At 36.0% G+C, this 26,328-nt stretch overlaps 2 protein-coding genes across 2 annotated transcripts in view; both read left to right on the forward strand.

Moving 5' to 3' along the window:
- The window catches only part of LOC138705064 (endoribonuclease CG2145-like), a 517,688-nt gene that overhangs the window by 381,569 nt on the left and 109,791 nt on the right, over positions 1-26,328 (forward strand). The window lies entirely within an intron of this gene.
- LOC138705065 (uncharacterized) overlaps positions 6,718-26,328 on the forward strand; it is a 31,765-nt gene continuing 12,154 nt past the window's right edge. The window contains exon 1 of the mRNA XM_069833659.1: positions 6,718-7,308. Coding sequence (XP_069689760.1) covers positions 6,892-7,308 — 417 coding nt within the window. The 5' untranslated portion in view covers positions 6,718-6,891. The remainder of the gene's footprint in view (positions 7,309-26,328) is intronic.

Genomic DNA, 26,328 nt, shown 5'->3' on the forward strand with positions numbered 1-26,328 from the left:
TCATTCTATGTTGCTTGCCAAAAGAGGTAAACATTAATTAATAATTTAATAAAATAATTGTCTTCAAAGTTAACTTTGTATTTGTATAAGAGTCTTTGGAAAGGAATGTGGTCACAATTTAAAAAATCAGCTTAAATGAGTGTTTTGAATATATGTTTGTAACAAAACGATTTCAGTCCGTAATTTCGGAACAAAACGCATTAAGTCCATGATTTTCAAAACTTCTTATATAAATATTACGCTTGGATAATTTTGTTTGATTTTGCGCAATAGTGCCACCTAATTTTGCGTAGTATTCTAATTATATAATTGCTTTCAAAACTTTAAATTTTTCAGAAGTTTAGGAGCTTTTAGTTTTTCGACTCCTGAAAAGTTTTGATTTGTGGACATAACGCGTTTTGATTCCGAGCTCCTCATTTTATTTTTGCAATAAGTTCATTTTCTGAGCTCGCTTTTCAGTGCGACCACACATATGGCACTTAGCCCACATGTTATGCAATTTATTGCAGGAAAGTCACTGAATCCAATCAACAACTTCTTTCATTTGATAAAATTTTCAAGACACTCAACAAAGTAGGAACTATCTACTTTGTTTCATTTGACGACACTCTCTTCATATTTTCTCCAAAAGTGTCTTCTATATCTACTATATTTTGAAGAATTTGACTTTGAGTTTTTTGGAACTGAGAGGCTTTCAAAGATGGTGTTTCCATTTTTATCTCCACCTGTAACGCGTTCTACCGATCGCTTTATTTTGTTCACAGCAAAAGATATTGCTGGCACATAGTTTATTTCATGAAGGGATTTGAAAGGAGTCGCTGTCGCTGAATTTGCCATTGTGTCACTTGAGCGAAATTACAACTTATTATCCCGTTATCATTAGAACTTGTAGCCGATAAAGTCTTCTTTTCTTTGAGATTTCCTGAAGAGGCACAGAAAGGAATTCTTACAGCTGTGTTGTTGATTGATGCGTCATAAATACTGAAGAGGTGCTCAGGAACTGCATGTGAATTGAAAGGATAGAAACCTCTGGCTCGAAATCCAAATGACCTCTCTATTACTACCAACGCAGCTTTCTAGATGGATAGTCAGGCTTGCTTTTTATAAGCCATCCATTGCTGTGATTCTCTTCCTGAAATAATGCTTGAGAGATTTAAAATGTGAGCGATCAAGAGATTGAAGTTGCATAGGTTGGTAGGCAAACAATTGTGATTCATTATCCTCATTCTAGCATTTTATGTTATCTAAATGTGCTGAATGATCATCCAAAATTAAGGGAATCTTGCCAATATTCTTTCTTGGAGTAACATTTTCCTTCAATCGCTTCATAAATAATTCTGATGGAACATAGGACGACTTTGGATTCATATAAACCCCCGTTTCTACTAGGAATCCGTCAAAAACTTCCATTTTTCCTCTCAAACATTGCCGGTGGAAGAAATGTTCCCTCCGAATTGCAACATGTTATGACAGAATCACTTCCATCTTTCTCGCTTGAAGTTAGGACTTGAACATCTTTGGATCCCTTTTTCTCAACCACTTTTCCTTGTAAATTTGTTTAGTTGGATACCACTTTCGTCTATTTTATGTGGCTTTCCTACAAATTGCGTTCACATAGAGTTGTTTCCAGTAGGTCAAAATACTGCTTGACTTCTTGTCTCGACATACCTTGACCTCTTCAAAGAGATGGATGATCCTTCTGACTGCCTGACAGGTAACTCAAGGGTTTGCTCTAGGAAGAATTGCAGCCATTGGATGTTTCTTGAAGACTCCACTAGATTTCAATCAGTGGATTGTTCTCTAAATAATTCCATAACAATGCGAAGCTTCATTAATTCCCAGTTCCCCAAAAAGTTACAGTAATATTGAAGAAATCTCTAGGATTGCATTGACTAACGTTTGGTCGTGAAATGTGTCTTTCAAACACAACTTTGGACATCCCTTAAAAGTTTAAAGGCCCTCAACTTTGGGAACTATTGAAAATGTCACTGCGACAAATTTAGAATAACGGTATTCCTTAAAATGTTCATGGATCTCAACTTTGGACACCTCTTGAAAATATGTGATCCTCTAGCAAGTTTTGGTCACCCTTTAAAAATTATTGACCTCTATATATAATAATTCTATTCTAATATAATATTTCAATTAAAATTCCAATAAATTCAGCAAGAACACTAATAATAACTCTGGTCAACAAAATTTAAACCTTTGTCTGTTAAATGGGAAACAATGGGCGATTCTAAGTGACTTTTTAGTGCTGATTTCAAATCTTTTTACAGAACTTTTCCATCACTCAGGGTTTTAGAGTAATCATATGAAAAACATTTTTCGTGTCTATACATCATAGTATTACGATATCTTAGCTGAAATTGCATTTATTGACCTAAAATATATGTGAAGCATATTTTTCGGCTGTACTTTCCTTGAGGAACATCTCTTTTCAGTATCCAACAATAGTCTGCCAACATATTTGGACAACATTTACCCTGGTAGCACCTTTCCACTTCCACGATGTCCTAGTGGAAACGCTCCCGGTGTTCGTCGCTCACAGCCTTAGGTTTTCAGGAAAGAAATCGAGATGGGATGTAGAAAGTGTGTTTCTTAAACATATTACATCCCATGATCTTGTAGTTCTCAATCATCTCACTGACAAGTTCTCTGTAGTTCTCAGAACTGAAGTTTCCTAAAAAGTTTGTGACAACATTTTTGAAATGCATCCATGGAGCTGCTTCTTGCATATTTAACTGGTTTTCAAATTGCGTATCTTTCATCAGTTCCCTTATTTGAGGTCAAAAAATATTCCTTCTTTTAGTTTAGCTTCACTGATTCTTGGGAATTTATTTTTCAGAAAGATAAATGGACTACCATCACGATCCATTGCTTTCACAAAATTCTTAATCAAGCCTAATTTGATATGCAGTGGAGGCAATAAGATTTTTTCAGAACTTACAAGTGGTTGGTGAAGAACATTATCTTGTCCTGGATTAAACGCTAATCCTCAGGTTTATGCTCAACGCCCAGTGACTCGAACAAATTCTCAACATCATTGCAGAAAACTAGGTCCTCCTCTTTAGAAAACAAATGCTCAAATTCCTTTTGGTGTTGGCGGAAGAAACTTACTTTGGTGTTACCTGCAGCAGCTTCCAGCCTTTCAATCTTGAGGCGAGTAATTCTGCCTTGCTTTTACTTAAACCAAGATCCTGAACCAAATCATTTAAATCCTCCTGTATACGAAAGTAAGGTTCATTTATAGTATCATCTTCCACAAAATCTGGATGATTTTGTTATTCAGTTTCAACATCAGGAACACTTTGAATTACTTCAGTCAATGTTATGTCATCTGGTGGAGTTGGTATGGGAAGTCCTGGTCTATGAAGCAACTGCCGAATTGCAGAAACTAAATATTGATAGTTAACAGTGTCTGGACTTCGAATTTATTCCAGATATATTTGTTAAGCAGAAGTAGCAGTCTGTCAAATGATCCTTAGGTTCGCACCATATCATAGGGACTACAAAAGGCATATGACGGGATCCTTTTAACCAGACAGTTAAAAGTGTTATACATTTAGCACAACAGATTTCCGGGCCCCATGACTTGTTCTGGTCTAGTTTGTTGTTAAAATAACAGTCATAAGCTCTTCTAACTAGAGGAGTAAAATTTCACCTCTACCATTTTAAAGTTAGCTCACCACACAATTAACAGAAGTTGTTTCTATAATAAGACACTTTCAAGACATGTTTCTTATACATTATACACTTATACACTACTCCTTACAATGCACTATTAGGTACGGTATTATATACTTCTATCACAATTCAATTGACAACGGAAGAGAGCACAGGATTAGCTTCTTTCTTTAAAGAAAGCTTCTATTCATCTGGGAAATTTTCCTTAAAATCATAGTTTTGTGAGGGAAATGTCATTATTGTTATTCGTGAATTCACAGGCAACAATACCAAATGTTACAAGTCAATTGTTGACACAATGTAATGAAATATAAATATAAAATACGCCTTCTAATCAGCATATTATACACCACAAATGCTAATAAACAGGAACAAATTTATTTTCAAAATTAAAAAAAAATGGTGGGTGATGGAAAATTTCTGACTTAATTTTTGGAATCAGCAGATGGCAATACATAAGAAACGCCCGAAATTATTTATTTAACAAAATCATTGTTGACCAGTGTAATTAGTTATATACGTAATATCACTCTTAAGTACATGGGGCGTCTCTCCCTCAAACAGGTGTGGTATCTCTCCCTTTAGCATGACCATTACGCCTTATGTATTTAAGGGTAACCGTAATGGACAATTACATAACTTTTTTTAGAATGGAGTACAATGCATGTACTTGTCAAATATACTGGATTAAGCAACATGTACATAGCCATTATCCCAATTATGAATTTTGAAAAATTATAAATATTATAACAAAGCCTACGAAAAACAGCACTTTCTTTTTCTATTCACTTTTCACACTCAAAAAAACCGTCACAAAGATTGCACTACTTGCCTTCGAGGGTCCTATACGAATTAAACAAAAGGTCCCAAGGTCGATTCCTTAGAGGTTTTGAGATAAGGAGAAAAGGAGGGTGGGGCGACTCTCCCCGTGGGACATCTCTCCCGGAATTTAGTTGATATTCATCATGTTTTACATAACAATAAGCCTTTTAACCTCTTTCATTTAATAATTTATTTATTTAATCTGGCAGAGTTAAGGCCAGTAGGCCTTCTCTTCCGCCCAGCCAGACTCTTAATAATTCTAATTGAATACAATTGGTTACATAGTTATTACATTAATATCTAGACCATAAAACAGCATGAAAGTAAATAATGAAAGTTGGATAAGTAATGTCAGTGAGACAATAATGAACATATTTTGTGAGAAGTAATAATAATAATAATGAGATAATTTAAATATTTATTCTGTGATATATATATATATATAACCATTAAACATTGAGAAAACTGAAACTATTATTGTTAACAAGAATTGTTAGGAAAATATTTCCTTAGTCTACTCTTAAATTGGTTTGATGTTAGACAGTCCCTGACATTACTCGGTAGGGAATTCCAAATTCGAGGAATAGTCTCAGTGAAAGAAAATGAATATGAAGATGGGAGGGAATGGATAATATTGAGGAGTGTTGTGATCGTGTGTTTAGGTTATGGTGGGTGGATAAATTTTGAAAACGAGTAGACAGGAGTGGAGAAATGCAATATGTGAAAGAGGAGGGAAAGACAGTGTATTTTCCTACGATCTTCTATAAGAAGTCAAGACAACATTTCGAGGGATAGTGTTACATGATCAGCCCGGCGAATATTGCAGACAAACGGATGCACATATTATGAACACGTTGTAGTCTCTGTGCCGAAGTAACTCTTAGGTCAGTAAACAGAATATCACAGTAATCGAAGTGGGGCATCACGAGTGTTTGCACTAACATCTTTTTCAGGAAAAAGGGTAGAACATTCTTCAATCGTCTAAACGAGTGGATTAATGAGAATACTTTTTTGCAGGTTTCTGCAACTTGAATGTTCCAATTTAAACTTTTATCCATATAAATAACTACGTTCTTTACTGATTCACTGAACGGAATTTCGGTGCCGTATATTTTAATCGGGGACAAATTTGTTATGTTAATAGTGCTTAACAAACGTGAATGGCCCACAATTATTGATTGTGATTGTTCTGGATTTAGTTTAAGTCGGAATTTCCGTGTCCATGTCCAAATTGGGTCGAGATGGTCATTAATTTTAGTTTTTGCATCATTTATTTTGTCAGTGTGAAATTTTTGTGTATATTTGAAAGTCGTCTGCATATATTAGCGTTTACTAGTATTTAAACCAAATATAAAGGAATGAAAACTCTATTGCTTTAATTGACTCCATTTTTATGTTACCGTTTACATAGATTGCCTCTACTGTTGTTCCGTAAGATCTGAATTGTTTTCTTTGCTGTCGGTTCCACCTTCTCCTCCCCACGCAGGAAAATGTCTTAATCCAACACTAAATCTCTATCTCTATATGACATGCATAGCCCTATAAAATTTCATAAATTCGCTGAAATTGTTTCAGTTATAACAATATCATGACAGTAACAAATATTTAAAAATTTCCGCCTCCACGTGGTAAGAAATTTTATAACATTCACGGCTACCTACTATAAAGAGGTATCTGTCATATGCAAGTTCCTAACTATGATGGAATGATGTGATAAACACAAAAATAAAATAAATTTTCTTGTAAGGAAACCCGAACATTTAAGCGGGTTGAAAACATATCAGGATTCGTTAAAAATCATACGCGTTCTATTTAGGAACAACAGTTTTCTCTTACGCGAGGAATAAGTACCTATTACGCGTGAACAATATTAATATATAATTAAGTTCTTTGATAAATATAAAGCAAGTAGATAACTACAAATTGATTATTTTAAAGAGCTACAATGAAGCAAACTAAGATAAATGTGTCTGTAAAGACAAGTACATGCTCGTGATATGTAAGCTTACTTGGATTACATAAGACCATTGCCATTAGAGATACTGCGAGAACGATCTGTTATTGTCTTTATTAATTACATAATTTAATTTGTAATGTGCTTTGATACACATTTTAAACTTAACAAAATTCGATTCGTTGTAAATATAGAGCACGCTTTCTTCTTATTTTATGAACTCGATATAATGGTAATGGCGAAGAAAGGGATTTAAAAATCTTGATAATCTCTGGAGAGTTGATTGACAGTAGACCTTAGACCAGTGTAATCGGGACAGTTATCTGATAAACAAGATATTCGTGCCAACTCAAGACGACAGGCCCTTTGGAAGACAAAATTCACTTAACACTAACTCTGTAGTATAACGTCGTCCGCAAATTGTAGAGATGCTTCCGAGTTCAAACGAGTCCTCTACTACAGTGAATCCACAAGCATCTTCTACATTCGCAACAGAAGTAACTTCTAGAACTTCTAACGTACAACAAACTCATGCAACTTTTTATGGAGAAACACAGCAAGAGAAAACAAATTCGTTTGCTGAAGATGTCCCTGAAAGTCCTGCGATAGAAGATACAAAAAGTGAGATTTCTGCAAATGTGGAAAGTAGCAACACTACGCAGGAAACTGCAGATTTTCCTGCAAAAATTGGACAAAACAACAACGTAGTTTCGCAAGCAACGGACGTTTCAGCGTACTGCATAGTCCAACCTACTGTTCAAGAAGTCGTCAAAGATACTGAATTAACCCAACAGGAATCTGCTGACCAGGCAGATGTTACTTCTAGTGCCACCGACAATGCGCAGGTAAGTTCAAAATTAAATTCGAATCCTGTCTTGCGAATAGGAGTATATTTCAGTTTAACAAACGTGTCGTATCTCAGACGCAACGATAAGAAACGAAAGATTTGTCGAGAATCCAAGTCCTTGTGTAGAGAGAACAATGAAAATGTATTTACAATTTAAACTGAAGAATACAAGTATTTGAGAAGTAATTAACCAAAACCAGAATAAGAAAACAGACGAGAGAACGTCTGAAGTGAGCGCAGTACGCAATAGTAAACGCTACTTTAACAAAATAAGTCCTTTTTTTGTATGCTTTCAGTAGTGAAGGGTGTTGACCTAGTTGGAAACACCGAATAGGTAGAGTTAAAAGTAGTCACTTCCTAAGGATTGGCTATCTCTGAGATCGTCTCATTTTCTCACAAGTCCCTACAGCCGAGGTTGGGCAGAAATTTCGAGTCGGGACAAATAGAAGCTTCCAACCGCCGCACAGTGGTCTAAAATCCATATTTAGGAGGACAAATGTAGAAAAATGACATGTAAAAAAATGAAATTAAACCTTTAAATTATTTTTCCTATATAACTGAGTAACACTGAATTGATAATCTTAATCAGTGGAGGTGGCTGCATAGCGAGATAAGAAGCCGGTAACATGCCACATTTCGCCACCCAGCATTTTTACTCAGCAAGCGCCGCGAGTCTGCCGTTTTCTTTGTGCTGTAACTCTGTTGTAAGTGGTAGATTCCTTTCATATTTGGTATCAACATGTCAAGTAGTTCTTTAGGTATGTAACACTGTTTGTTTTTGTTACATTTAATGTCATTATAGTATGTCAAATTAGCATGAATGGACACGGGACAAAATATAAATGTAACCACTGAGTGCAGACTTTGCTGAGGTAGAGAAAAAAAACCTTTGTTTCGTCCAAAAATTATTTTTTTTTTTCACTTCCTCCAGTATTTACCTCTATTTTAAATCTATTCTTAAGGTGCGCAGATTTGTGGAAGTAATAATTTATGAGCACTATTCTTTCGAGGTGCAGTAGTGCAATTTTTCTCGGTTGCAGTTATTTCAATATCTGTGAACCGAATCTGCTTCCGCAGTACAATTCAGGGAATTCAGGATGACAGCTTGTTAATTATGTATCAAATAAGCTTCCCGAGTGCCCAAAGGTGCAATAGTACCTAAAATGTTACATTTCCCCCCATAAGTTAATTTATCTTTGGAGAGTATGAGGATAAGGAATATGCGTTTTTTTAATGAAATGGACATTGGCTTAGTGAGCTACTTATTAAATTAGGTTCTCATCATGATAGTAATGAAAATTTATAGAAAACTTACCCCTGGAAAAATTCGTGGCTCCCCAAGAAATCTTTTCCATTACAGCAAGTATGAGGTCGAAACAAAGACAATCCAGAGAATTAAAGCTTGTATACAAAACATATATGCTACCTATAACTACTGTATAAAGTTTTATAAAAATCTGTTAAGACAGAAGAAAACTTACAAATTTTGTCTAAATGCATCCCCCTGTAAGGGGCACTTTTGCTTATACCAACGTAAACAGAGTTTGTACACAAAACAAATATACTAAGTGTAACTACTGTGTAAAATTTCATAAAAATCTGTTAAATAGGAGAAAAGTTACTAATGTTGTTTAATTGCGCCCCCTGTAAGGGGTAGTTCCCCTTATACCAACGTAATCAGAGCTTGTGTACAAAACATAGATGCTACTTGTAACTGTTTTGTAAAATTTCATAACAATCTGTCAGATAGGAGAAAAGTTACTAATTTTGTCTAAATGCGCCCCCCTATAAGGGGTTGTTCCCCTTATACCAACGTAACGAGAGCTTGCATACAAAACATATATGCTACCTGTAACTACTGTGTAAAGTTTCATAAAAATCTGTTAGATAGCTGAAAAGTTATTAATATGTCCCGCTAAATTTGCATTCTAGACCACTGTGCGCCGCAATGTTTTAGGGAGAAGCAGCGGCTAGCAAACGTCTGTACTATGCAGTGTTGTCTGTTTAATATTATATGTTTGGTGCATCTAATAAATCAATCCCAATGAATGAATAAAAAATATCCTATTAACATTTAAAGCGACCATGTTATGGACAAAATTCAAGCTTAGTTACTGTTAGTTTGACATGAAACGAACAATTATTATTTATTTGCTTCCATATCGCATAATATACACATGTAAAATAAAAACAAGTACCTAATGTTTTAGTTTCAAATATAAGTAGGCCTACCATGCATTAGCTTATTATCACAGCAGTAGTACAAAATTAACTTCACATACATGAATTACTCCGTCATATAAACTTGAACACATACATATATGGAACTCAGACCTAGTGTACAGAATAAGATCTTACCTATTGATTAATTATATTAATAGTAATAATAATAATAATAATAATAATAATAATATTATTATTATTATTATTATTATTATTATTATTATTATTATTATTATTATTATTATTATTATTAAGAATAACTTCCTTAAATGTTGTTTAAAACTTTTTTATGTAAAGTCGTGTTTAACTTTTAGCTGTGTGATGACATCTGCTCTTTATGTACATATCTATGGTCAGTTTAACAAGTTTAAAATGTGATTCTGTGTGGACTCTGGGGACCCATTTTCTAAAATATATTCTTATAATTCTAGAAAGACTGTGGAAATGTTCAACTGTTGGATTACATTATTTTTACATCACGTAAGAGAGATCCTTAGGACGTAATATGCCATTTTTCTCGAGAAATATGTATCTGTATAATCAGTTTTTCATTTAAGCGGCATGTTTCTATAATCTCAGTTGATGGTATGACAAGACTCTCATTATTCTTTCGTTAAAAGAAGAGAGATTACATTCACTGCTGGTGCCAAAATTGAGTCTTTAGAATCAGTACAACATATTTTCATAATAATTTAACGCAAAAAGCCAACATTTTCATAATAACGTATTCTGTCATTGAGAATGATGTAATAAAGCGAGGGCTGTATATGTTATCTACAGTTCAAAAGAGTCATATCGCCTCTCATTGTCTAACCACAGAGGATCATTATTACAGTGCGTTAAGAGTTTAGAAAATACCATCTGGTATATAGGCATCTTCTTAGCGTACATCCCCCTCTTTGTAATATAACTTAAATAAGTATTTACTGTTCTCCAATCACGAGAAAGTCTTTGCGGAATGAAACGCAGCGGGGTAATGCTGTGAATGAATGTTGATATCATAAGGTGTCATAAGGTCACATAAGGTGGGTACTCGTATCTCTATTGGCTAGCTCTCACAGCACAAACAATAACACTGATACACACATTTTTATACTACCCTAGTTACAAAATTAGATCACTGTTAATCTCCTGGTCTTTTAATCCCTCTATACAGGAAATAACATATGCAGGAGAGCGCATGGTTTTTAAACTGACGTTATAACGATAATATTATCTATCTACTTCGCTCCAATAAATAACGCAATAGTAAGCACATTCCTTTCACGGTTGATCTCCTGGTTGGAGAAGAGTACGTATTTTTTACGTACATAGCAATTTGCGTTGCCTTTCCGCTTTTTAGGATCATCCATATTTCTAATCATTTAACCTGAGATGTTAAGTATATTCATACGCTTCAAGCACAACTCTATCGCTGCTGTCCTGCAGTTAGTAACAACAGTCGCCACCAGAGGAGCTTGCACGGTGCCTATATTGTAAATCTCGTCTCTATTTTGATCTAGACTGTGACTATAAATTAAGACTTTATAATAGTATTGTTTTTTTTTTTACTTGTTCCATATTCTAGCTGTAAATCAATGTATGAATACCATGGAATGTTAATAAATATAATAGAATACATTACAATACCAGCCTCAGTTTTTATGTAAATTGAAAATATTTTGTCGCAATCAATATGAAAACGTTAGTTAACTCATTCCGTATTTAAGAAGTGAATGTAGGCCTACACATTCTACATGAATGATGTAGCGCAACTGTCCAGTGCACTGTGATCGAGATTAATATCAGATTACTTACTAGACTATACTGATAAATTCGTTACACAGTCTGAAGGTCATTCAAAGTTCAATGACCGTCGGTATAATGTTACGGAATCTACTGATGTGAAGACGACGGGACTTTTATCTCAAAGTTTCAGCATCTCGAAATAACAATTCAACCAAATGACAGTTTATTGCAACGTGCTCTACTTATAATACCTAATTAAACATTAATACTGCTATTACTGTATTTACTACTGCTACTGCTAATAGAGATGGCCGATAAGTTATTTCACAAACCGATATTTTGTCACAGGTATTTTTTTTGTCACAGATAAACCTGTGACTGATGACGCGAAATATCTGTGACAAAATATCGCTATCGAAATCTGCTCCGTATTCAGTACTCTGTGACTGATATTTTCACTTCTACGTCGTAGGTTTGCGCGTGCGCATGATACAATAACAGCAATCGGGCGGTAGTTTCTCCATCTTATTATAAGTGATGCAGTTATTACACGATTTAAATAACAACACCATTGGTTACCAGTACTTAATCTTGTGTAAAATCCTGTCTGAACAAGTGTTTTGTTTTGTAATTATTTTCCAATGTTTTTCCGAATACTTATGTTTCATTAATTTTTATTCTGTGACTCAATATTATAATGTTAATGCACGACTTAAAATAATTTATCCATTATATTATATGCAACAAAAATGATCAATTTTTAAAACGATTAGAATAATCATATAACCTCAATTTCTCCATACCCAACTACATTTAAAAATGATCAACTGGTTCAATATCTATAATATAACCTCTTGGTACATGAGGTTAACTTTTGACATGTTACTGTTCAGTTAGGTAAGTATTTATTTGTTAATGGTACATGTACATAATTTCTTTGTTGGATTTTCCCATATAAATTACTGATGAGTGGTGTGTATAGAGGAATGGTATTCATATTTCACTGCTCTTCAATATTTCCTGCTAATTTTTATCGGTGTGACAAAATATCGGTGTAATTCATGCTACGTATCGATATAAAATATCGGTGTGACAAAATCACCGATAAAAGTCACAGATATTTAATTGTCACAGTCACAGTTGTCACAGATACTTGAAAATATCGTTTAAGCTCATCTCTAACTGCTAACACTGCTACTACTGCCACTATAGTAGAGTCGTCGTAGTTTCCGGCATGGCTCCGCCTACCGCACTGTCGTTACAAGCTGGCACCATATGCTTACATGGTTGCCGAATTTGCCGTCGAATCTTTTGATTAGTACACGAAAGCTGCTTGCTGACCTTATAACAGTAAATGTGACAGTGCTGCAACTCCCTCCAACAACATAACGTCACCAGTAGTGAATCTCACGCAACCATTCAGTCAGCTGACTCGCATCGCTTACTAATTGGGTGCCGGAAACTACGGCTACTCCACTATAGTACTGCTATTAGTACCACTACGACTGCCATTACTGTACCACAGCCGTGGCGAAAATGTGATCATGCGCCGATTCATGGATTCATAAGTAAAAATTGAATTGTTTCCTATCACTTCAACAGGAAATATACAAGATTCCGTGTTAAGTATCCCGTTTTGACCAACTCTCCCCTACCTTAACAATTCAGGAGAAATGTGAAATTAAGTGCCCATCAGTTGAATCTCATAATGGAAAGAGCCGCTAAACAAAATACATTTTGCTGATTTATCCAGTATCCCTGCTTTCCTCTCTCGATCTCCACACTGTCTGTATTAGATTAATGTGTTTCAAAGGCAATTCCATCAGCTGGGGCAACAAGATGGAGTTTTAAAATAAGAACAGTAAATGTTGTTCATGAGAACAAGGCATTGCTAGAATGTTTTCAAACCATAATGGAATCTGAAACATCTAACATCATCACAATAAATGAGGCAAGCGCACTGGTGCGTGCTCTTGAAGATCCTGAATTCAATTTCTGGCTCAGTTTTTTTTTTTTTTTTTTTTTCATTTATTGATGTATCATGTAGATATATTATACAACCAACTACAATACAACATCGCCAGTTAGATATTTCTAAGGTTCAAATCTGCATATAAAACAAATTAAATTATGGTTTATTTAACGACACTCGAAGGGGTTATATCAGCGTCACCAGTGTGCCGGAATTTTGTCCCGCAAGATTATTTTAAATGTCAGTAAATCTACTGACATGAGCCTGTCTCATTTAAACACACTTAAATGCCATCGACCTGGGCCGGGATCGAACCCGCAACCGACTATGCTACCGAGGCCGACTCTGCATATCAAGCTTTGTTAATGCCATACAGACACTACGGAACAGTGCACAGTTGAGTGGCGAGATCTGTGAAAATGAAAACCCTAAAAAGCGCCGTAAGGTCGAAGGGATTCAGACAAGGGTTGCGGCAGCCAAGGAAGTGTGTGACCTCATTATCACACGAGCTAACACCCGATTCCAGTTTATAGATCATCTGATATTATCTTCTCTTCTGTATCAAGAAAAATTTGAATGCTACAAAAGCTCATTTCTTGAAAATGATCTAAATGTGTGTGAAGCTTTTTCTAATGTTCGATAAAGACAAACTAAAAACGGAACTAACAGTGTTGTATCAGAGACAAGAATTCAGAAATATCAGTGACGCAGTCAAGCTCTTGGAGTTTCTTCTATCTGAGAACTTGCAGGCCTCATTTTCAGAAGTTGTGAAATTACTACGCATAGCTATCACCATACCAATGACAGCTTCCGAACCAGACGTTTGAAGAGAGTAAAATCGTATCTTAGAAATACGATGAGAGTAGAGAGCCTGACCGCATTAGCTATGTTTTCCATTGTAAAGACTATGTTAAACGACATATCGGATTTTAATAAGAAGATGATTCAAAAGTTTAAGACCTACAAGACAAGGCGCATGGAACTAATATTTAAATAAGGTGAGTTGCATGGTTTATTTTTGTATGCAGCCCCCTCTGAATTCAATACTCACGACCCGCCACTGACTGTAATATTACGATGAAAAGTGAAAATCTTACCATAGCCTACTTACGCCTGTGAGTGTAGAATTTTCCTTTTGCGTGTAACATACGAAACATTAGATCCACCTGAATCATTTCAAGAGCCATTGCTGCTCTACGTAATTATTATTGTTCAATAAAGGCTCTTCAGGACACACAGAAAACAGTCCACGTCTGAATTTGAAAAGAAACCAAATCTATCTCTGTTTATAGCGAGAGACCTCACAGCATATGGTGTTAAGGCTTGAATATAATCATTGTTTAGTCTTAAAGAGATAATATGCTATCCAGTTTACTGTAAGCGATAACATGTGAACTAGTTTAAGCGATAACAAGCGAATCGGGCGACGTACGAATTCCGTTCTTGTACCGTCAGATTCAGATCTCGAAGCTTTATCGAAAGACAAGCTTAAAATATAACCCTGGATATAAATATTGTGCGCGCAAGAAATAATGTAATACGCGACGCATCAGCGAGACTTCGCAACGATTTAACTAGGCAACACCGCCTCACTAGCATTGGCGAGTCGACATAGACCGGCTTGAACTAGCTCCTCCTTATACAGTATGCCTTCCTGTTCTGAAAGTTCTTTAGTTACGGTCGGCTGCATCGACATTCGTTCTCGCGGCAGCACGTATACAATACGCTATCAAGAATTACAAATGAACAGATAATAAAAATCCTTGGGAATATACCTTTAGAAAGTAAGAGAAAAATGAATGAGGGAAATAAATAAGTTAAAAGACATGTAAAATAAATTTTAAAATGTATATGTGCATTTAATGTAAGAAGGTCTACCTATGCATATATAATCCTATTACTAGTAAAGCCGAGTAAATCCACTTTTTGTGTAAAATAAGTTAAGTACAGTCCCCGACTTGTCTTTCCGTTCTCTGTATTCTACTAAAATGAAATAAGTCCAAAATGTCGCATGGAGGGAACAAACCAACTACTTTATTTGAAGAAATTATTACGATTTTTCGTGCATTAATAAAGTTTTAATTCGTGTTCTTACAAAACTTGTATTACTGGTCTTAACTGGTTTTACTAGTAATAGGGCGATAAATAAATTGTACGTTGATAAGTGAGTGATAGCTCGGATAGATCGGATGTCAATGCTATCATTCAACATTATAACGCACTACAGCCAAATGAATGAATGAATGAATGAATGAATGAATAAGCCTACTGCAGTTTAAAGAGAACTGGAACATGGCAAAATCTAAACCCGTGAAGGAACACTACTTCCAAAGGAAATAGGAGTATGATTATTTTGTTGTGAAGGCGGAAGAATTGCTTGTTTACTGGGCCCCTTCCAATTTATTTCTACTCGTCATTTCAATATTAAACCACATTTCAACAAAGCCCATATTAAGAATTATGGAATGCACAAACTTTCGGGTAAATTCATTATTGGGGCATTCCATGTCAAATGAACACAAAAAAGTGGACTTTTCAACCCGACCACCTCAGATTTTCATTAAATTTGGTAGAATGGTAAAGAACCTTAAGTTAAGTAATTATGTAAAATTTTAGCCCTCAATAATGCACGATATCCCTACAGCAATTCTGTCAATACGAGAAAAAATGTAAAAACGTCGCATACTATGTCAATAAAACTAATTCATAACTCCTCTTCTAATTGAGGTAGAATCTTAACCTTGGGCTTATTTTAAAGCTAAGGGATCATACGTTTCAATAAAAATAGGTTTGCATCAAAGTAATGAATTCTTCATTGAATAGTCACGTGAAACACATTTTAACATTGAATATCTATAAATCCAGGACATAAATTATTTCGCGAAAAATATATGTTATAGAGGTAAGAGTATTCTCCCCTTGGTGTAAGTTTCATTTTGGAAACGTTTCAGGAATATCAGTAAAAAAATATATCAATGTATTGGTTTGTAGCACTTAACCCCGTCTTACACCAACACTGCGTGCGCACGAGTTCCTACTTGTCTGATAAGCTGCGTCATCGATCTGTCAGGCCGTCATGAGTGGCAGTTTATACAGTCTTCAATTTATACAAAACGTACAATCTGTTTCAAGTGTAGTGTCGTTAGTTTTCATAGTATGTGGTAGTTTGGTGTGATGTAATGGAGTCGCGTTTTAAGTTATAGGCCTATGTTTGCTGCAATCCCTTCGAGAAATCAGGGCACTGTAATTAGAGGAAAAATTTAAGAAGTGTTATATCGTGGATGCTTAATGTATTTCCTGATTTAAAACAGGAACAAAAGGTGTGCGCTATGTGTCGCAAAGAAATAAAAATATAATATAATGCTATTACGCAGAATCCTCATAATGACTCTAGTAATGAAGAATACGTCGACTCTACAGCAAATGTAAGCACATTAAATACAAGTCTTTTTGACCAAGGTGTGTTCCTTATTAAACAAGAAAGGCTACAACAAGAGAAATATAAGAGACAGAAATTTGAAAATATTGTAAAAGACAAAGTCTTTGATACAAAGATGCCGAGGAACCAGGACCTTTCTGATTCTGAAATTTTGTCTCAGTTGCAGGAAAATTTTAAAAATTCAGGTAAAAGTGAGAAAATCACCATTTTAACACTACTACCTAAAAGCTGCAGCGTAAATAATATAAAAAAGAGTTTCTTTCAGCTTTCGAATACATAATTCGGAAAGCCAAAGTCCTGGCAAAGGGAAAGGGAATTTTGTGTTCACCAAATCCGAAACCTGGAAAACCCTTGCTCGCGGCTGTTGCCGGTAAAGTTAAAGAATTCTGTTGTTCTGACAAGATAAGCAGAATGATGCCTGGTAAGAAATATTTGTTGTGATTAAAGAATCAGGGAGCAAATCACATGAGCAGAAATTAATTATATGCAGTGTTTAAAAATTCTAACCCTGACCAAGAAATTGTATTCTAGCTGGAGTTAGTGGACTATACAGTCTGTGTCTGTGTCCTATCAGAATGTAAAACTTATGCCGGAAGCAATTTATTAAAGTTTCAGGTCTACGTGGATTTCAAGAAAATTTTTCTTTATACTTCCCAACTTAACATTTCTTGGCTACTATGGTGTGCAATCCTCCTCATATAAATTGCTTGTTCAGGAAATGTACAGGATGTCCTGAACCATTCAAAATAAGAGGGGGTTTAGAGAAATGTTTCGTATAAAACTTCAGTGAATCAGTGACCTACAAGCAGTGGATGACGACTGACCGATCAACGCTTGAGACTATAATGAAACCCACAGACAAATGTTTCGACTGTCTCTTGGAGAAACTTTGTGATTTACTGACTCACTCATTTATATCATCTGGACAAAGTAAGTTTCTACGTGATATGAAATCATTTCTACAGCCATGCCTGCTTGTTGTGTTATGATATTTCGCTGAAAACTATTATTTCGTAATCCAAGATGAAATTCAGTAATATCACAAGACTAATGTGCAGACAACCATTCATACTTTCGTAATATATCATAACGAATCGTCATCCGATACAGTATCTATTAAAAATCTGGTAATAATTTCACACTGCCCGAAATATGACACTACAGCTGTACATCTGTTTCAAAAATATCTAATGGAGTCATTGAAACAAACATCTGTAATTAACCACAAAAATTATGTATTTCTCCCATGGATTCTCTGCTCACTATAAAAATAGAAAAAAATTTCCTGAACCTCACATTACATGAAGAAGATTTTGGATTTCCAACAGAATTGCATAATTTTTGCATATCGCATGGCAAAAGAGCATGCGACGTTGTAGGTGGGACACTTAAAAGGTTTGCGGCTTGTGCTAGTTTGCAGAGACCATCCGATAAACAAATAACTACACCTAGGGAATTGTACGACTGGACAAGGGATCATCTCCCAAACATCAATACCGTTTATGTGACTAAAAAAGGCTATACTGAAGAGGAAAAAATGCTTGCTCTTCGATTTGCAAAATCCACCGCAGTGCCTGGAACACAAGTTTCATACAGTTCTGCAGTTTAGGATGGGTATTATACTTGCTAAGCAGTTTTAAAATGCAGTTGAAACAACGCAGCATCCTGTCTGGAAAGATGATCAGGCTATTTCATCTCAGCAATGAAAGGTAAGCATTTCTTACAGAACTTCAGGTTTAACAAAATCCATGTGACAATAATTTATTTCAGGTAATAATTTAAAAAATTCGAATTATGTACTACATGTTAAATTACATAGCGATATTCAAGAATATGATCAAATATAATTAAATAGAACGAATGTGCGACTTATACGGTTAGCTTACGCTTGCTGTGACATAATAATTTTTATCTTTATAACCTATGAAGATTCCAAGTTGAAACTTATCAGTTCATTATATCACTAATTGAGGCGTACTATATATTTTTTTCATTAAAATAGAACCCCCGCATTTTTAAATATGAATATATTAAAATTGTCTCACCATGTTTTTTAAGTGTAATTGAATACATGCAGAAAACAATATAAGTAATAAATACTATCACATATTAAGAATGTATCACCCAATTTTTGTCAATTTATCTGGAGACGTTGTTGAGATATATAATTTTAATTGAAGCGGCGTGCTTACAAAAATGTGAGTTTTCTTCATGTTTGAAACGCCACTGACAGAAAACGAAAAGCACAGGACATATGAAACTCGGCAGTTTTAGTTAGCGCGGCAGGTCAAACAAACCCTCAAATTTGGAAAGAAATCTGAGTCGGTCGGTTTGAGTGCCTTGTTGATTTGATATGGAATGACCCTATTACGAACTTTATATTGATTATTTACTTATATACTGTTAAATTAAGGACGTCAATCGTTGTGTTCATTTTGAATTAAAATTAATAGTGACTTTCACGGTTCATTACTTATATGCTATAAATTTATGTTTCCGTAGGTGATGATAGGAGGAAAGTTTTCGAAAATCTAAAGCAGGTTAAGTGCAAAGAAATCTCAAAGAAACTACCGACAGGAAATCTAGCATAATTGTAAATCTTGAAACGAATTGATTACAATCCTTTTTGAAAATTACATCCCGCCACTGATGGAACTTTGACGACCAGAGAACTCTACGCGGAAGTCGATCATCCCCAATAGAAGTGGAATCAGGTTGACGTCATATTTCCCCTACTTACGAGTTCTGCAGGGCTGCAGCTAGTAACTAACTACTCTCGGCCTAGACTCTAGGCCCTAGAGAGTTAAATCTGCTAGTGATTTTAAAAAGAATAGTGTAGGTCATATACAGAATGGAAGTGAAATAGTTTTGCAGATTTTCAGAGCGATTAGCTCGTGTTGTATGTAACAAAAATTATAATATATTGGCGGAGAGTTCATGATTTTTTTTTTTCAGAAAAAAAATGAATTTTGGGTTACAGAAATGCTCAAAATTCTTACTTAGCACATATGATTGCTGTAATTTCTGTGAAAAGACGACGACCTTGACAAAGAGAGCAGAATGCAAGATTGAATAATTTTTCGTATGATTACAAGATTCGTGTTGCAAGAGATGAGAGAGTTGAAGAAATTAAAATTTGTTTTAAAGTTTTTCTGTCATTTTTGGTGTGACACACATCACCTACACACAATTAAATCTTTTGTGGGGTCCACAGGATAGTCTTCTATTTTGATAAATGGGGTAAACATGAAAACAGAGAAAAAGCCAAAGAATAAAGATATTCTTTGGGTCACTTAAAGGGCGCAAAGCGTGTTGTGGACTACAAGACAAAAATGTTTAGGGTTTGGGGAAAGTTTTTTGGTTCAAGATATAAAAATAAATTTCCAGCCGCAACCCGTCCAAAACTGCAGCTCAAAATTACGTCCATACATCCCCGAACTGTCGAACACAGGGAAACATACAATGGATTGTATAGCATGCACGGTTATCACGGATAGAAAAATCAGAAAGAATACATCAGTTCAACTGTGTGAACTCGACTCTGCATATTCAGCCCAATGCCACTGTCAAGAAACCTCCAATTTCTAAAGAGATTTTGCAGAGAAGATGCTCAAGAGTTCATCACCAAACTTTCTGTTCAAAATTATGGAAATGAGAAAGAAAAGTGTCATGAACTTTCAGAGGATCAAGAGAGTGACTATTAATATCTGTATCACAGGCTAATACTAAATAAATTGATTTTGCAGACTGATATTGTCTATTTATTTCTAAGAATACAGAGAAAAAACGATCAGAGTCCTGTCAAACGTTAATTATATAAGTATGTATTACTTATGACTATAATATTTCTTATGGTGCCTTAAAACTTATTGTCAAACATGTAGAGAACAGTAATGTTGGAAAATTGCAACCTTATTTTTGGAGGTTAGTGTTGAAACTTTCAAAAGCTTCTTTTGTAAATTTTACTTCGTGTGACTCTGTTCATTTTTTCTCTGTACCCTTCAATTGTTATAGCAGGTATCTTATCCAGTTTAACTCTCACATGATTTAAGATACGAAATCTTTTTAGTTACCCAAAGCATCTCTCGATTATTATCCGCTCTTTTGTAAACAAGTTGTTTGTAGGCTATTTCTTTACAAGTGTTGGGTCGTCTATTTGGTATCATGAATTGGAGAGTGATTCCGTAACCACTGCCACCAAGAAGTACATAATCCTCCTGGCTGTTCATTGCACGGTAGATATCAGAGCGTTTCAGAATCCTATTATCGTGGACTAATCCCGGCCATTGTGCATCTTTACTTGTAAATTGTTCCTTAGCATTACAGGTAGCTTGCACATTGATAGTACCCTCGCCCTTTCTGTTTATAGGGCCTATACTCTTTCCCTATAAGTTATGGTTTCACATTGTGAACATGAGTACAATCTATGACTCCTATGACGCTGGGAAGAGATACTTTTCTGCTCATTCTAATCTGGCAGTATTGAGTTCATGATTATCTCTAGGAAATGTAACCCTTAAGTGAGACTTATCCAGAATTTTGCCAAGTACAAAACTCACTGTTTTGCAGACAGTCGTTCTATGCACTCCAATGTCCTTTGCAATACCTGTCTGAAATCCAGGGTCACTTACAAAGCGAAGAATAATTTCCAGCCTTTGCTTGGAAGACAAGGCACCACCTCTCGATTCATTCCTCGCACCGAGAAAATAATTAGCAATCCATCCCACATGCTCCTCATTAACCCTTAGAAATCATAGTAATCTGGCCGCGAAACCAGGTGGCCCGGGTTCGATTCCCAGTCGGGGCAAGTTACCTGGTTGAGGTTTTTTCCGGGGTTTTCCCTCAACCCAATATGAGCAAATGCTGGATAACTTTCGGTGCTGGACCCCGGACTCATTTCACCGGCATTATCATCTTCATCTCATTCAGACGCTAAATAATCTGAGATATTGATAAAGCGTAGTAAAAACCTACTAAATAAAAATAATCTTCCCTGGTCCTTACTGGTTCCCTGTAGAACTTGGGAGGCTGCAACTGCATAAATCCCGCCATCTCAGATGAGGGTTCAGTTGAAATCTTTAAGTCTGGGTTGACCCACACTTAAAATTTTGTAAGCAATTGCTAATAAAATGAGGACAATTTTTGGTTTTATTGGTTTTATTCATACCTGTTCTAGTACTGTATATGCTGGAAAATTTAGCTTTCGCTAGTGCTGCTAGATCTTTCTATTTAGCAAAAGCTTTATCTTAGATGTTATTCACTGATATTAGTAGCTTTTGCTTAAAATGTACTAACAAAAGCATTTGCTAGGTTTTATTCACTTGACCCTGGGTTACCGAGTTCGTTGAACTCTTACAGCTGTATCACGAGAAGCGCGTGTTCGCGACGATGTTGTCGGACTGCTGAAACTTCAAACTTAATTTTCTAATTAACCGTGCATGTAATCCCAAAAAGTAATAAAGGTTTTCCATTCACTTCAGTGTACCCTATCGTCCTTTTCAATCCGTAAGGTTATTTCACTTCCACCCTGTGTACAGAAGATACTGTACATAAAGAATGTATTTGGAAATGTAATTAAGTGGTACAAATTACGAGGCACATCCAGAAAGTAAGTTTCCCTATTTAAAAAAAAAGAGCACACACTTTCAGGGAAACATTTAGTGGCAACAGGTACAGCAATATTTCAGCTATTTTTCAACATAGCCACCATCAGAATTGAGACACTTGTCGTATCGTGGGATCAACTTTTGTATCCTTCTGTCGTAGAACTCTGCCGCCTGTGAATGGAACCAGCGTGTGACAGACGTCTTCAGCTCTTCGTCGTTGCCAAAACGCTCACCGGAGGACAGGAATTTCTTGAGGTGCAAGAAAACATGAAAATCGCTGGGAGCAAGATCAGGACTGTAGGATGGATGATGAAACAACTCCCCGCCAAATGCCGTCAAAACAGCTGCTGTGCGCCGAGCCGTATGTGGACGAGCATTGTCATGGAGGAGCACAACACCTGCAGTAAGCATTCCACGCCTCTTGTTTTGAATGGCACTTCGCAATTTTCGCAGTGTTTCATAGTAACGGTCAGCGTTCATTGTTTCACCTCTTGGAAGGAAGTCAATGAGCAGAATTCCCTTCCTGTCCCAGAACACAGTGCACATCACTTTCCGTACCGACAGCGTCTGTTTGAATTTCGTCCTGACCGGAGATCCACTATGCCGCCAATGCATTGACTGCTGCTTGGTTTCCGGGGTGAAGTGCGAAATCCAAGTCTCATCGCCCGTGACGATCCTGTCGAGGAACTCGTCGCCGTCATCGTGATACCGTTGCAGAAATGTCAGTGCTGCTCCTAAACGTTGCATTTTGTGTTCGGGTGTCAGGTTTTTCGGCACCCACCTGGCACACACTTTTTGAACAGCAGGTGCTTAGTGACAATCTCATGCAACAAGGATCGCGATATCTGCGGAAAATGGCTGCTCAGCTCCTAATCGTGAAGCGACGGTTCTGCATGATGCACTGCCGCACCAGCTCAACACGATCATCATTGATGAGGGACGGTCGCCCACTGCGCTCCTCATCATGGACACTTTGACGACCTTCGGAAAACTGCCTACACCAGCGACGCACCATCTGCTTACTCATGATGTTCAGCCCATACACCTGACAGAGCTGCCGATGAATTTCAATTGGCGCAATGCCTTGTGCATTAAAGAACTTTATTACCGACCGAACCTCGCAGGCGGCGGGAGAAGGAATAAGAGCTTCCATTTCGGACCACTGCTGCCATGCTACTGGCACCAGGCGGGACCTGTCCGGCTGGCATATGATTGATACGTCATAGATCTGTTACGCATGCGCAATTGACACGGCTAATTACGTTTACTTTCAAGGGGAAAAAATCGGGAAACTTACTTTCTAGATGCGCCTCGTACATAATTATTCTTTTAATTATATTCCAGTTTTTCCACATATAATGTATTTGGAAATGAAATTAAGTACTAGTATAAATTATATAATAATTACTGTTTTAATTACATTCCAGTTTTTCCACATTCTCACTTAATTCACTGTTATAATCGATGCGTTACGCTTGTTGTTCTCCCGTACGTTGGAAGAAATCATCCACTTTACCTTCCTCCATTTGTATGTTATGGTGTGAGAGTATTTGAAATTAAATACTCGATAATTCTAGAACAAAAAATAAAATTTCCAATTTTTTATTAGATGAATGTTCGTGCTGTATATAGGCCTAGTTCTATCTTGGTGCTAGACTGGGCAAAATGAAAGTTCTAGGACGGACAGCCCCCTCTAGGTGCTGGCCTGGGTCACAGATTAAAAAATGTGAAATGTGGAGATGAGCTCTGGATCGTCTGTCTTGTCTTGGATTGTACTGCACTCAGAGTCCGCTACTGAGATTTCTGAATTTTTCAGTTTTGAATGGAATGCTCTTCACCAAGGGAAAAATAAAGCAAAATAAAGAGCTTCAAAGGGTTGTTTAGTATCTATAAAGGCGATTCTTTTTCTTAGTACGTTGTAGCCGCCCGCCGCGTCTGTGGCTACATTGCTAGCGCGCTGTCCTTTCGTCCAGGCGGCCAGGGTTCAATCCCCGATCAAGTCTGGGTGGAATTTGTGATGGACAAAACACACGTTGCAGAGAGTTTTCCTGTTTCATTCCACTCACTGTCCACTCCCCTCATTTCAACTACAATCTACAATTGAAGACCTCCCGGAAAAAAGGATGACTTATAACGTCAAATTATTGAAATACGATCGTATGTGACTTAGATAAAAAAAGTAATTTTGAAAAATTAATTGATAACAATATATTATTGCATCTGATACTCAATACATTCCTCTGATTGAGGTCCTGGGTAGTATATAATATCTATTATCAGGCAGTAGAGTCTACATCTTATGTCTGCTGAGTATTGGAGTGTACTAACTCCACTTTTAGCAAAATATCAAATAAAGTATATTTCCAACACTCAGTTTAGGTATGTATTATACTCGTATGCACATACTGTGATAACAATATTCCATCTCTAAATATGAGATTTTTAAAATGCGTTTTTCTATATCACGTTAAATATCAGTGACTTTAGTATTGTTTTGTTCTATATTTAACTACCAATTGGCCGCACTATTTCGTTCACGTTTAAAATTTATTTTAGGAGCATAAATGAATGCTTATAACTTAACAGTTCATTCTTAATCTATTGGAAGAGCCTGTTCTGTCCTTTGTCATGAATTATTACCATTGTATGTATGTATGTATGTATGTATGTATGTATGTATGTATGTATGTATGTATGTATGTATGTATGTATGTATGTATTTTTTTTTTTTTTTGTATATCAGCATGCTCCATTACATTGGAGTAATACTACATGCTTTACATAAAATATTACAATAATTAGTTACATAATTTATGAGAACAAGATATTTACAATTTTGATTGCGATCTTGAAATTCTTATAGATACAAGTGTTGCCTAATTGTACTTCTATATATTTTAGGTTACCATCATTGTTAATATTATTTCTAATTTCAATTCTGTTACATTTTGCCAAATTCTATGGATTTTATAAATTTTCTGAAGCTTTTGAGGTATGCTGTTGTGAACTGATCAAAAGGTGGAGGCCAGGTTTGACCTGTGCGTATTATACTAGCTCGTAGGATTCTTCTTTCTTTTATCAGTGTGGCACATCTTAGTAGTATATGGTAGACTGTCTGTTCTTCTTTTAGTCTGCAAGGGCACGTTGGAGTTGGAATAATCTTGAATCTGTGAAGGTACGATCTTGTGAAGCCGTGACCTGTCACAATAGAAGTAAATTCTGCCCCGACAGGTAAATTTATCTTCAATCTATCTTTAATTGATGGGAAGAATGATTTCGTTATTGCGCCCTTAGTTGAGATAGTCCACTGCTCTTGCCATTTTCTTAAGGTCTTTTCTCTCTCTTCTGTTACTATGGTATCTCTCGGTATTTTGTTATAAGCTATTTCCCCTTCATCTTCTATGGCGGCTTGTTTGGCAAGACGGTCAGCTATCTCATTCCCTACTATTCCGACATGGGCCTTCACCCACCTAAAGAGAACTGTCCATTGCTGTCTCTCCAATTTTTTCAATTCTCTCTTTATATTTTCAATTATTGGATTATGTTTATTCTTGTTCTATAAAGTGTCCAGTGTCACTTTGCTGTCTGTGTTAACTACTGCAATATTCTCTGTTTCTTCTGTTATTTCTACATTCTCAATGTGTTGTAGTACCTTCAAGATTGCTATTTGTTCTGCCTGATTGTTAGAACATTTTTCATGCAGTTTGTATTTGGATCGGTGGATGACCATGTCGTTTTGGATTATGACCGCAGCAGCTCCAACTTTTCCTCCGATTTTACTTCCATCCGTGTATATATCTATTTTGTTTGCCGTATCCTCCATAGGCGCTCTTATGAGTGGTTCTTCAGCTGGGTGTGGCCAGTGAATCACTTCCAGAGGTGCATCGTACTCCATGTTTTTGTGGGTGGCTCTATAAATTCTTACCTTTTCTTCTATGACTAGACGAATTGGAAGAACTCCTGCTATTACACATGAGGCGTCATATGAAAGTGTTCTAAATGCCTTCGCTATTTTTATGTTCATTAGTCTTTGAACACGTTGATATTTCC

The sequence above is a fragment of the Periplaneta americana genome, chromosome 8, assembly GCF_040183065.1.
Source record: "Periplaneta americana isolate PAMFEO1 chromosome 8, P.americana_PAMFEO1_priV1, whole genome shotgun sequence".
Classification (NCBI taxonomy): Eukaryota; Metazoa; Arthropoda; class Insecta; order Blattodea; family Blattidae; genus Periplaneta; species Periplaneta americana.